The sequence below is a fragment of the Cucurbita moschata genome, unplaced genomic scaffold (genome assembly GCF_002738365.1).
Source record: "Cucurbita moschata cultivar Rifu unplaced genomic scaffold, Cmos_1.0 Cmo_Scf00027, whole genome shotgun sequence".
NCBI classification, from domain to species: Eukaryota; Viridiplantae; Streptophyta; class Magnoliopsida; order Cucurbitales; family Cucurbitaceae; genus Cucurbita; species Cucurbita moschata.
In genome coordinates, this window is record NW_019268543.1 from 765,975 (window position 1) to 777,920 (window position 11,946).

The 11,946-nt window shown below is 37.5% G+C and overlaps 2 protein-coding genes across 4 annotated transcripts; both read right to left on the reverse strand.

Moving 5' to 3' along the window:
- Positions 1-1,117: 1,117 nt before the first annotated feature.
- LOC111462806 lies at positions 1,118-4,775 on the reverse strand. Its single transcript, XM_023106553.1, has 8 exons — positions 4,274-4,775; positions 3,751-3,871; positions 3,526-3,615; positions 2,770-3,450; positions 2,197-2,566; positions 2,025-2,106; positions 1,670-1,930; positions 1,118-1,536 (listed from the first exon to the last, which is right to left on the reverse strand). Exons 1-7 carry the CDS (start codon positions 4,493-4,495, stop codon positions 1,715-1,717), a joined length of 1,782 nt encoding a protein of 593 aa, XP_022962321.1. The 5' UTR covers positions 4,496-4,775; the 3' UTR covers positions 1,118-1,536; positions 1,670-1,714.
- A 1,496-nt stretch (positions 4,776-6,271) lies between these two features.
- On the reverse strand, positions 6,272-10,206 carry LOC111462614 (ABSCISIC ACID-INSENSITIVE 5-like protein 5). Of its 3 annotated transcripts, XM_023106256.1 has the most exons (5): positions 10,084-10,206; positions 8,454-9,618; positions 7,551-7,622; positions 7,429-7,458; positions 6,272-6,876 (listed from the first exon to the last, which is right to left on the reverse strand). In XM_023106256.1, exons 2-5 carry the CDS (start codon positions 9,525-9,527, stop codon positions 6,802-6,804), a joined length of 1,251 nt encoding a protein of 416 aa, XP_022962024.1. In that variant the 5' UTR covers positions 9,528-9,618; positions 10,084-10,206; the 3' UTR covers positions 6,272-6,801. The 3 variants fall into 3 exon arrangements, with proteins under 3 accessions (XP_022962024.1, XP_022962023.1, XP_022962025.1); XM_023106255.1 differs by lacking the exon at positions 10,084-10,206 and having other exon boundaries at positions 8,454-10,038; XM_023106257.1 differs by lacking the exons at positions 7,429-7,458; positions 10,084-10,206 and having other exon boundaries at positions 8,454-10,040.
- Between the last annotated feature and the right edge of the window lie 1,740 nt (positions 10,207-11,946).

Sequence of the window (11,946 nt, forward strand, 5' to 3'; positions counted from 1 at the left end):
AAAAAAAAAAAAAAAAAAAAAAAAAAAAAAAAAAAAAAAAAAAAAAAAAAAAAAACTTTATAGAATGGACTAGGTTGTACTTGTTCGATCTAATATTTGTTTTACTCTAATGGAAGGACAAATTTACAAATTAAGTTCTAATTTTATTTACTCTAAATTTTAGGCTATATTAATATATAAAAAAAAATCAAATATTAATAATTATATTCACTTTGTGTCCGACTCGCTAGACGTTATTATTAATCTTACAGTTTTAGAATAAAAAGAGGTTCTATATCTTTATAAAAAGTGTTTTATTCTCATCTCCAAATGACGTGGAGTCTCAAACTCCACCTCCTTTGGGTCTAGTATTCTCGCTGACACATTGCTCTGTATGGCTCTGGTACCATTTGTAATGTCTCAAATTCATCGCTAATCGATATTGTCTACTTCGACTCATTACACATCACTGTCAGTTTCACGATTTAAAACGTATATACTAGGGAGAGCTTTCCACACATTTGTAAGAAATGTTTCATTCCCTTCTCCAACTGACGTGGTTTCTCATACAATAAGATTGTTCTTTTAACTGAAATTTTATAGAAGTATTAAAAATTAATTATGATATTATTTTTGTTAAATAATTTAGAATACATGAAGAAAACATTTATATTACTAACAAAAATGTTATTATTTTGTTACGTTTATTGAATATTATACATTAGCAATTTTAAATCAAAATATTTTGAATTGATTCAATTTAGAATGTAAATTTATGAATAAACATTTAGCCTTAATTTTTAATATACGAGTCATTTTAATTGTTCTATTTATTATTCTCTCTCCATTTAATTGAAGTATATTTTGTGAACAAACAAAATGAAATCCTCAGTTTATTTGGAATAGAGCAACTATGTGACACCTGGACCATTGTACATATTAAATTGAAGGAAAGAGCACGTGAAGTGCACATGAAACTCTGACAGGCAGCGGTGGAGCTGCTTTTACTATTTTGTCCACAATGATGACGTCGTCTAACCTCAAGGGTTCCGTCCCAACACGTGTACGGCGTTTCAAATTTAAGAATTTATAATACTTTTTCTTAAACAAAATGAGTTAATATCATTAGATGCAGATAATGACGCAATAATTTTGTTCCCAAGTATTTGGGGGCGTATAATAAAACCCCGAATCCTTAAACAAATATAATTTAGTACAAAAACAAAATGTGTTAAGAATAATGAGATAACGTTAACTTAGTTACAAACGAAGTTTCAAATGTTGGTCTCCATGGAAGTTGGATACAAACTTAGTTACAAACGAAGTTTCAAATGTTGGTCTCCATGGAAGTTGGATACAGAAAGCTTCTGATACTTCAGCTCCCATGAAGTTGGCTATCACTGTTTTGCAGCTCATTTGGAGTCGGTCTCTAGTACAATAACTAACTAACCATGCCACCATATCATAAAACTACATTGACACCACATTCGATTTGAAGCAGCAGCGTCTCTTGTTCTATACAATATTCTTCCTTCCATGTTCTCGAATTAACTCTATCTGTCAAAACAAGATTGTGGTTTCAAGTATGCACATAAACAAATGCAGCCATGAGGATATTTGAAATCTGTTGGAATTTTCAGTGAGTAAGAGAATTAGGGAGGGAAACAAATCAGGGGAATTGGTAAATGACCTGGTTGAATGCCCAAATCAGGGGAATTGGTAAATGAACGGAATACTAAAAGGCATGGCAGGTGAAACAACCACTTAGGGACCCCATATGACGGGTTCGATAAAAAGATGATAGAGACTTGATAGAAGAAGATGTCCTGTTGTCTCGGGGGGACTGGTTTTCCATCACTGAGCTCCTCATTTCTTGGGCTTTCTTCTGTGCAGATTTCAGTTTATTCATGATCTTATCCATTGATGACGCTCTCTTCTTTTCCAGTTTCATCTGATGCAAGATTCTCAATGAGTATATAAACTATAATATTATTCATCAGTGAGGAGATTTATGGTGAATTATGTGTGTGTTTGTAGGGAAGAACCTCTAGTTTTCGTATGGCTGCATCGGCTTTTGCTTTCTGTAGATTTTCCCATGCGCTTATTTTGGCTTCCTCACGCTTAACCCTGCAAGAGGAGTCAGAGTTTGGCATAAATTTTAATTCTATATGCTTATCTTTCCTTACATAGATCATAAAGTAATTTTAGAAGACATACTTTGAAATGCTTTTTCCTATGCTAGGGACATCTAAATCTGAACATCCAGAAACCGCATCACCGTCTTTCTTCCTCCTGTCGTCAACAGAGTCTTTCCAAGGAAATGCCGCTTTTTGTTTCTTAGACCACCTTGTCAAAGTAACCTGGTTATCCACTTGTACATCCCTCACCTCCAACTTAGAGCTCACACCTCCCACCTCTAACATATGCATACCAGATGAACTGGAGGCACAGATTGACGGCCTCGTCTTGGGAGATGACTGCGCACTGCCCTCTGGGCTCATTTGTGTAGCCATATCCCTTCTTGAAACAACACGAGAAGCATCCATCCCTGATCCCTTCACCTCCGTACTTACATTTTCCCCTGATCCTGCACAACATTTCAACGCATAAACTCTATAATTGGTAACCTCTGCTCAAGTACAGACCACTTTCTCAAGTCAAATATCATCTTTTCCTTTATATCAATAAGGTCCAAAGCATTCTATACCCCTACTCCAGAATCAAAATCCATTATATAATTAAAATGCAATAATGACCTTTGTTTAAATTTGAAACCAGAGAGGCTTTTACCTTCTTGCAAGCCTGTTGTTGAGGACAAAAGACCCAACATTTCAGAGCACCCATGAACGCTAAGCGAGCGTGCCATGGAGGGCTCTGTTTGTCCATGAAAGGTCCCTTCATGCCCACCGGAATGAATTCCCAAGCCATTCGTTGATATCACTCCAGCTGAAAATGGTGACCCTGTAATGAAATTCCCAAAAGTCCCTCCTTCGTAGGCCGGAACAGCCGGCGAATATAGTGAATAGTATGCAATACCAGGCGGGCCAAGTGGCCCACTCTTTGATTTAGGCCGCCGTTGAGGAAGTGGAACTGAATTCCTCACGACCCCATCACCGGATATGGGACTAAAGATCCACCTTTCAGCATCTTCCCACTTCGATGGCAATGTTCTGCCACTGTTGAGAGTCAGCAATGCAGGGTTATTAGTATGTTTCCGACCACCATTGTTGTGCAATGGCACTCGCTCCGAGCTCCACCCCTTTTGCATACCAAAGCTATTGTGCCGATAATTAGGCGTCACAGGGCTTGGAAATGTTCCGGTCTTCCGTGTTGATACTTTAGGGTTCTTCTTGATACTTGCCAAACGAGGTGAGGAAGCTGTAGTGGCGTTATTTAGATCCAATGAAGCAGGTCTCCTTCTGTCCAGCTTCCTGGATTGAACTTCAGATCTGGATCTATGATCTTGACACTCTGTAAAATCAACCCACTTCAAGTAAATATACGGATAAACACTGAGAAAAGGGAATGGAGTTGGATCTGTAATACCTTTCAGGGCAAGAGAAAAGGAACTCCTGGCCGAATCGACAGCTCGATTCTCGTCTTCTAAATCGACATTGCTATCTTCGTTCTGAATTGCTGGGAATTAAGTGGGAGAAAAGCCAATTAGAATCGAATTTGAAGTACGTAAAAGTTTCTGTGGGTGTTTCTTTGTGAGATTCTACCCTTTTTTTTTCTTTTTATTCATTCACGGAGCTTAAAATCTAGCTGTACCTTTCGCTTTTTCTCCCTTGGTATAGAGACGACTGTGCTTGTTGTTTAGTGCAAGTTTGTTTGGATCTGGATTTGGACCACCGCAACTCTCGTGGTCTTCCTCATCATGCTCTGCCAAATGCTGCAATCAAAATCACAAAACAAAAGTTTTCAATCCCATCTTCCTTTTTCCATTTCATATGGTTGATCAATCATCTTCACAACCTCGTAGCCGCCTCCAAAACCCTTATTTCATTACAGTGTTTAGACAAAGAAGATTCCCAAATTCGTTTCCAACATTTGGTATTACTCAGAAAAGTGAAAATCCCAGAGAAACCAACTACGAAATAAACAACCGTCTCTAATCTCCGGTATTGCTCAGAGAAAACAAAACCCCCGTCCAAATAAACGGCCCCATTTTACCAATTCGTTTCCAAAGTTTTGATATCAGTCAGAAAAACGAAGAACCCACGAAAATAAACCAGAAAATAAGCAACCCCATTTGAGTGTATGCAAGAAGAAGATAAAAGTAAATGAGATTTACAAGTGAGATTTCAGAGATGAGGGAATCGCGGTCGTGGGCCTCCGATGCAAACGAGCAGCGCTCCACACTGGCGGAGGCAGAAGAGAAGAGACTGAAACTCGATTCGAGAGCGTAAATGACAGAATCGGGGCTGGAATCGCGAGCTCTGAAGCCTGATCTCGACGACGGCGTTTGGTCCTGAAACCCCATCTCCGGCGCCTTCCTCACTCTACTTCCCTGCATACATTACAGTCGCACAATCCCCAGAGAGAGAAAGAAGGAAGGATATTGGTCAAAATGGCGGGTAGTGGAGGGAATTGCCAAGAGCCTCGTGCTTTACTAACTTAATCACACAAGGACAATCCGTCCAAGCTCTACTTCCACACAAGAGGATCAAATTAACAACCTGTTGTACTTCTTGGGATAATCGGCTCCTTCCTTGGAACCTTATTTATTTTTTAACTTCACCGTAAAAAAGACAGAGCAGCCTCCCTGTTTCCATCGACCATGGACACATTTCTTAACGTCCGTAAAAACAGAGTGGATCGCTGTTTTAAATGCAAAAAAAAAAAAAGTTGGTAAATTTGTAAAATTGTAATGGGACCAGAAAGACGTGTAGGTTTAATTTTTAAAATGCGGAGGCTCGTTGGGCTCCCCGTTTGAACGGCGAGCAAAACTGCAACACCCACATATCAATCACTGCCACTGCCACCGGCACCATTTCTGTCCCACTTGTCTGCATCTTAGTAGTTCAGCTAACTTGGATTCCCTTTTTCTTCTTCCTTTTCTTACCTTACCCCAAACTTTTAAAAGCTCTTAAGTGGGAAAAAATGATTATATGCATTTGAAAATTTGAAAATATTACAGTCCCCATGTAACTTTAAAAATTTATGAGATTCCTGGCTTCCCCCTACACTACGACAATATTTATGTGCATTTATTGGTGTTGGATTTTGCAGTATTGGTAAAGTCGTATTGAGAAATTATTAAAATACAAAATATATAATGAATATGAAAAGGAGAAGGCTCGTGGGTGGTGCATGTGATGTGGCAGATTAAAGAAATGCAAATCTGCAAAACCATAAATTATTCAGTAAATGTTAGCACAGAATCAAGCGAATGCATGCCACCAGATTGACCAAAAAAGGTGATAACTTTTTCCAACTGTGTTAATAATATAATCGAACCCCTCAAAACAAGGGTTCACATGCATTTAGAAACCATCATAATCTTGAAATAAGTCATGTTCATAAGCTCAAAGGGTCACTGATAATGAAACTCTCAACTAAACCACCATTTTCTCATAGCTGGGTTTTGATTTTTTCGAAGTTTGTTTTGTCGGTGAACGTAGAGAGTCGGTTTGATCTCAATTTACAAGGCAAGGAAAGGACCACGGAAACAGGAGAAATAATAAAAAGCTACTTTCTGGTTTCCTTCTAACACAGTTCACCCATCTGTCGGTTTGGATAATTATCGATGAACAGCCCCAACAAACTCATAGATTTTAACTTGCTAAGTTCGTTCAGCATCTTAATTAATTTGTACTGAATAACGTGAAGGAAGCGGGTTTCATTATGAGAGTGAGTAAGAATCTTTTCATAAGTGTAGTAGAGTAGGTACGTAATCTTCAAACCAAGTACAATATCGTCATCAATGTCATAGCTGGATCCAGATTCCTTATAAGCTATCTCTGTGAGTAATGCTTTACCAGAAGGAAGGACTGTTATGGGACCCCTAGCTTGTTCTTTTATGACACTTCAACTAAGTTCTTCAAGATCCAAAAAAGCCTTTACAGAAGATAAAGATTTTCACTGATGCATCTTGGTTTGGGTCTGGAATTCTCATCACAGAAAGTGGTTGTTAAATAAGTACAAAAACCTATGGTCCAATGGTGAGATTTTGTGTACTAACCGTATCATTGGATTGAGACGTTAATATTATGAACTTACTCTAAGAACAGCTCTCCCAAAGGATATATCTGGATTTGACAGAGGAAGATGAAGAATCAAACTGTGGGGCTAATGAAAAGGGGCATTCCAGTGAGAGAATCAAGGTTTAACATAATCGAAGATGTAATGTAATTCCTTGGTTTGGCTAATCTAAAACTTACAACTGAAGCAGAAGTCAAAACTAAAAACATCAGGATGTAAAGATTACAGAGGAAATCAAACGGCACTAGTTGCCATTGACATGCCAATGAATTGAACCTGATGAATCCTGCATTCATGATTCACATTTACTCAAAACCACAGCAGCAGCAAGGCCATATCAGGAAATGCCACAAAAAACTTGGTTCTCTCTCCATGGCAGGAGGGTGGAGCAGCTGTATGAACTAGTATTTCCAGAAAATACATTGAAAAACATGTGCTTTGCTTTCGCTCGAAAGCTACTGAATTCATCCACGTCGAAGTATGATACCTGCAAACAAGACACCCCGAGACGGATTCTACACGCCACCTACAACTCTCAACCTACCGCATGACTTATATGTACACCACCATCTATGACATTATTCTTTCGGCCTGGATATCAGATAACATCCTCTGAAATCACCATGGGCCAGTCTGCGTTCGTCTTAAGCATTGCTTCTTGATTCCTTGTTGATTGTCCATTACTTCCAACGCCTGTAACAAAATGCCAGAATTTGAAAAGGTTGCTTTCATCAAGAACAATATAAACCAGAAGTTGCCACAAGGAGAAGATTGCAGTATCAAAAGAATGCTCATCAAATATCATGGAGAGTCAAAGATGGCAAAAGGGTTTGTTTGATGAGAAGCGGCGATGGAGAGAATGTTTGCATGATGAATTAACAGCAGTCTTCACCAGTTAACGAACTAGATGAAAAAGTAAAGAGCATGTCGCTGGTATTGACACTAGCGAGGTGCATAATAAGCATGCATGACTTAATAAAAAATACTATGTCCAAGCCCAACTAAAGCTTCATCCCCATCAAGGTATTATAATATACAGCTGAAGAAAAAGACTTTTGAAATGAAAGAGAGATGAAAATTGTCGGGAATCTAGCTTCATTTCAGTCGTGTATAGATCTATCCTTAAAACAAGAATGACTCGTAGAAATACAAAATTTAAGAATTAAGAAATTTTCAAAATAGTAATGGTAACATGCATATGGGCAGCCACACTAGCACATAATAATATCAATGGGGAAAGCGTACCCGGGTTTTCTGCATTTCCATGATTTCTGCCTGCAGCAACCAAACAAAATAATAATTGTGAATGGTGAAGCCATTCATTTGATTAACAAGCTCACTCTTTTGACGTAGAGACTCTTATGTACCTGTTTTCTCCGGAGTTCTTGGTTATCCTCTTTTAGCTTTGCAACTTCTGCTTCCAATTCCATTGTGTAAGCCTAGTGAAAACGGAGAGAAACCCATGGTCAAATGAATCTCCATCAATATTGAGTAACCAATGTCAGCATGATATATGGGTCAAAAAACTGTATCATAGTTCAAGATACCATATATACTAGGTGATATTTTGTAATGCAGCACGCCTAAAGAAATAATCTAGGGGCGGAAGGTTAGAGACATGCAGATTCAGTCCTCTGTGGGCTTTCCCTTTTGGGCTTCCCCTCAAGGTTTTAAAACACGTCTGTTAGGGAGAGGTATCCACACTCTTATAAGGAATACTTCGTTCTCCTCTCCAACCGATATGGGATCTCACAATAGTCTAAGCTTACGAGTTCTACAGTGGTTAGCTGGCAACACTTTACATTCAAACAAAACTATATGGTCCAGTTTTTCCACTTAGGATGCCTTAAAATATAAAATTCTTTTAACCCTATATTTATAATACTTGGCGACAATAAAATATCTATCTACTTTCAAGGAGAACAATTTGGAAATGTAGAATGGCAGATGTGTTTATCTGCATCGTCGTAACTACATTTTGTTTAATGGGACGGCCAGAGCTAATAGAGGAAACTGAACCATGGTTTAATATATCTGTAGAGTGCATCTAATAAAGAATAGATCAGCACATGGATGAAGCACATGATATGCCATTCTTAAGTAATTGAGGACATAAATGCATCAAATGGTTGGTCTCACAAATGGTTTAAGTTTACAAATAACCATTTTTCACAACTCCAGGTGCACATGGCAACATAGAAGCAAGTCAACAAGAATTCAAGTTATATGGTTTAGATCAGTTAAGAAAGTTAGGTTGAACAATACATCACCTGCTTTCGAGCCCGTGATCTCGCAGCAGACTCTCTGTTTTTTATCATTCTCCGTTGTCTCCTCTCGACAACTTTTTCGACAGTCCCATTACTTCTCCTCCCTCTGATTCCACCATTAAGCGCGTAAGGCACAGGAGACACGGACGAGGTATCGCCATTGCTCTTTCCAATCCCATCTGATGATAGTTGGTTCACTGGAGATTCTGTTGCAATAGGTAACGGACCAGCTGTTAAATTAACCACTCCCATTCTTCCACCCTGCAGTGCAGACCCGTGCATCAAATTTGTGCTCAACCCTTGATCTGCAATCCCCATAATTCCACCTCTAATTCCTGGACTAGCCAGCTGACCATCACTGGGTAAAGCCAACTGAGATCCATATGTCACAGTAGGCTGCTTTGGAAATATTGGCTGCGGCGGATGTGCTCGAACTCCATTGACATTTAACGATAAGTTTGACGGTTGAACCGGAATCTGATTGTTACTCTCAGGAACTTTAGCTTGCCGCTGAAAAGCAATTCCAAAACCAGTGTTGTTGCCAAAGAACCCTCCATTGTTGGGGTTTGCAGTCACTTGAGTATCTTCTCTCACCACTCCAGCTCTGAATAAAAACTCTTCAAGTGTCATCTCCCCAAGAGTTTGCTGCCTCTGTTCCAAATTAGAAGCAACAGTATTCCCATCTTTAGCACTAGCATGTTCATTGATTATGTCCTTCCAAACTTCATCCACCTTCCTCTGGCTGAGTGTCCTTGGCAGCGTCAAAGATCCCTGTCTCTGCAAATACCCACTACTACCGCCAACAGTACCAGCCCCTTCTTTACCAACAGCAGCAGCAGCAGCAGCAGCAGCAGAAGATGTCATAGTTTGCATTTCTTCAGCGCTCCAAATGTTCTTCAACAGCTCATCCATGTTCATTGACCCAAAATCCTTGCCTATGCTCCCCATGCTCTGAAACTCATCGAAGGTGAGGGAGTAGATCGATGATTGTCGTGCTAACGGATAGTTGGCCGGAGGTCTTCCATCTCCACCGCCGTTTCCGGCAGATGGGTCATTCCCAAAATCCTTGAAATTCATCTCCTTGCAAATTTCGCAGAATCTGATTCAATCAGAACCAGAATCGGACCCAACCACCAAAATATCACTCAAAATTTACGATCATTTAACCGTCGCACCAAAAACCAAAACTACAAATCACTAAAAGACGACTTGAAAAAACCTCACATGCAAATATATTCAGAAACCGTAGAGTTTAGCTTGGCTATTCCATTCAAAGCACAGTGATACCCCAATTAAGAGCTCATGTGAGTAGAACTCCTCAAAACAGATTCCACGAAACCAAAGAACACTGAGATTCAAAAACCCAGAAAACTCCCACTGCTAAAAGTCTAGTTAACACAAAAAAAAAACACCATAAACAACACATTCAAAAGGGTAAACAAACCCAAGCTATGAACTAAAGCACGAAGTGATCGAACAGCTATCCAAACAACACAAATCAAGCAAAAAAATTGAGGGAAAAAGCAATCCCAAAACCCATAAAGGGAAACTAAAAAATTGACGAAATAAATATATATTTTTAATCACAAATTCCCCCTTTTTTCTTTTCTGGTGGCTAATTTAGATGGGTACCTTCTTCTTCTGTATATTAGGGCTTTGTGGAGGCGCCAAGTGTCGGCCGTCGCTTCCTATCTTCTCCTGTTTTTTATTTGTTTCTTTTTCACTGATTTTTTTTATTTGTAGGTTTTAAGACAACGAGCGATCTTTGCGTTTAAAATACATAAAATACTTTATATATCCATTTAAAATAAATGGGAAAGTGGGCCACCTATCCTCCAAGATGATGAGCCTTGACGTGAAATTCAGCCAATGGCTTTCTGCAACGTGGGTCCATATCCACCGTCCACGTTTTCGCCATTCTCCTTTTCTTTTCTTTTTTTTTTTTCCTTTCAGTAGTGGTATGGTTCGTACAGTTAAAAAGCGCGTGCACATGATCCACTCAAGAATAAATCCCATACGCCGCGGACCACTCTATCATCTCGATGCTCCCTCCCATTATTTCATTGTCGTTTCTCTTAACTTGGATTCATTATAATTAATTATAAGTTTAGCGGGTTATTGTTCCATTAATTTTCTTTTAATATTGTGTTTTAAAATACTTTCTTTTTCCATTGTCATGCTAATTACTATATATTTTTCAAATAAACATGTCCCCATTTTTTAGTCCAATATCAAATATTTTTGTAACATAAATTTGAACTAAATAAAAATTGCATGGAAGAATTTCATTGGTTTGTGTATCGTTGGTCATGGGCTTTAGTTTAGGCTATTATTTTTTGTCCACGGATAAGGTTAAACGGCTAAAAACATAAAAGCCACGCATTAATGTCCAATTTTGTCAAAATGCCAAATCCCCATCCACTTAATAATACTGTGAATTTTATATATAAATGCTTAGAAAATATATCGAAATCATTGGAAAAAAAAAATAATAATAATTGTTTTTATCCCTTCATTATCGGGAAATGGAATAAATGTTAATAAATTACTTATTACAAAATAATTATATAACTAACCCAAATCCAAATGATTTCCATATTTGAATGGAGTTTTTCAAACAAACTTGAATTTTCTTGGACACGCACATATATTAAATCAAAAAGATTTAAAATATATATAAATTCAAATACTTACTTAGGTGTATGCATTAAAATAATTTGTGCGTCCCAATCAAGATTACATACATTTTTAATAGCTAAAGGTGGACTCCATAGCATACTTTATTAATTGAAGTGTCTTTTAACCCTTTATAAGAATATGAGTATATTCAAATTTTGCTCAAATTTCAATAATGTTATAATTTATTGTAAATAAAATATGTATTAATGAGCTTTATGAGATTGAGACGGACGATATGTATTATGATTCATTTTGATATTTAAAGTTTTAATATGCATATCCAGTATCTTTTAACCCAAATTATTTTCTCATATCAACAGATATTTTAATTATACTATTTGTTTAAATATTTGATGTTTAAGTTTTTTTTTTTTACTAGATTAGTTAATTAAAAAATATATATATATAGAAGGAATAAAGTGGAGGTAAAAATAAAGAAAGAATTTATAATTAAAATAAGGCGTTGGTTAGCACTTTGAAAATGAAACTATTAATAATAAAAAGAGTTGAGTTTAATGATTGGATGAAGCTTGGAAAAACCAAATCAAAATAAGAGCATCTTCCAACCTAACTCCCATCTGTAAATGGGCAATGGGTCCCACCTCCCACCTATTAAAAAATGGATTAATAATAAATTTTGGATCGAGTAAGTTGTTACTTACACGACAGGTATGTGAACCAAACAAACGTGGCAAACATTAATTGGTCTGTGGGCCAATCTCCATTTTGGTATGAGAATGAGTAACGAAGCTTTTTCATTATTCTTTTAGTCTTTAAATTTTTACCCTTTTTTTTTTTTTTTTTTTTTTTTTTTTTT

What these genes read in the sequence shown, in the direction of transcription:
- LOC111462806 (XM_023106553.1), bottom strand. Translation starts at nt 4,495, where the DNA reads ATGCAGGGAAGTAGAGTGAGGAAGGCGCCGGAGATGGGGTTTCAGGAC. An exon ending in AACAACAGGCTTGCAAGAAG is followed by an intron (nt 2,567 to 2,769) that starts GTAAAAGCCTCT and finishes AATGTTGTGCAG; the next exon opens with GATCAGGGGAAAATGTAAGT. An exon ending in ATAGGAAAAAGCATTTCAAA is followed by an intron (nt 2,107 to 2,196) that starts GTATGTCTTCTA and finishes CTCCTCTTGCAG; the next exon opens with GGTTAAGCGTGAGGAAGCCA.
- LOC111462614 (XM_023106256.1), bottom strand. Translation starts at nt 9,527, where the DNA reads ATGAATTTCAAGGATTTTGGGAATGACCCATCTGCCGGAAACGGCGGT. An exon ending in AAGAACTCCGGAGAAAACAG is followed by an intron (nt 7,459 to 7,550) that starts GTACATAAGAGT and finishes TGGTTGCTGCAG; the next exon opens with GCAGAAATCATGGAAATGCA. An exon ending in TGGAAATGCAGAAAACCCGG is followed by an intron (nt 6,877 to 7,428) that starts GTACGCTTTCCC and finishes ATTTTGTTACAG; the next exon opens with GCGTTGGAAGTAATGGACAA.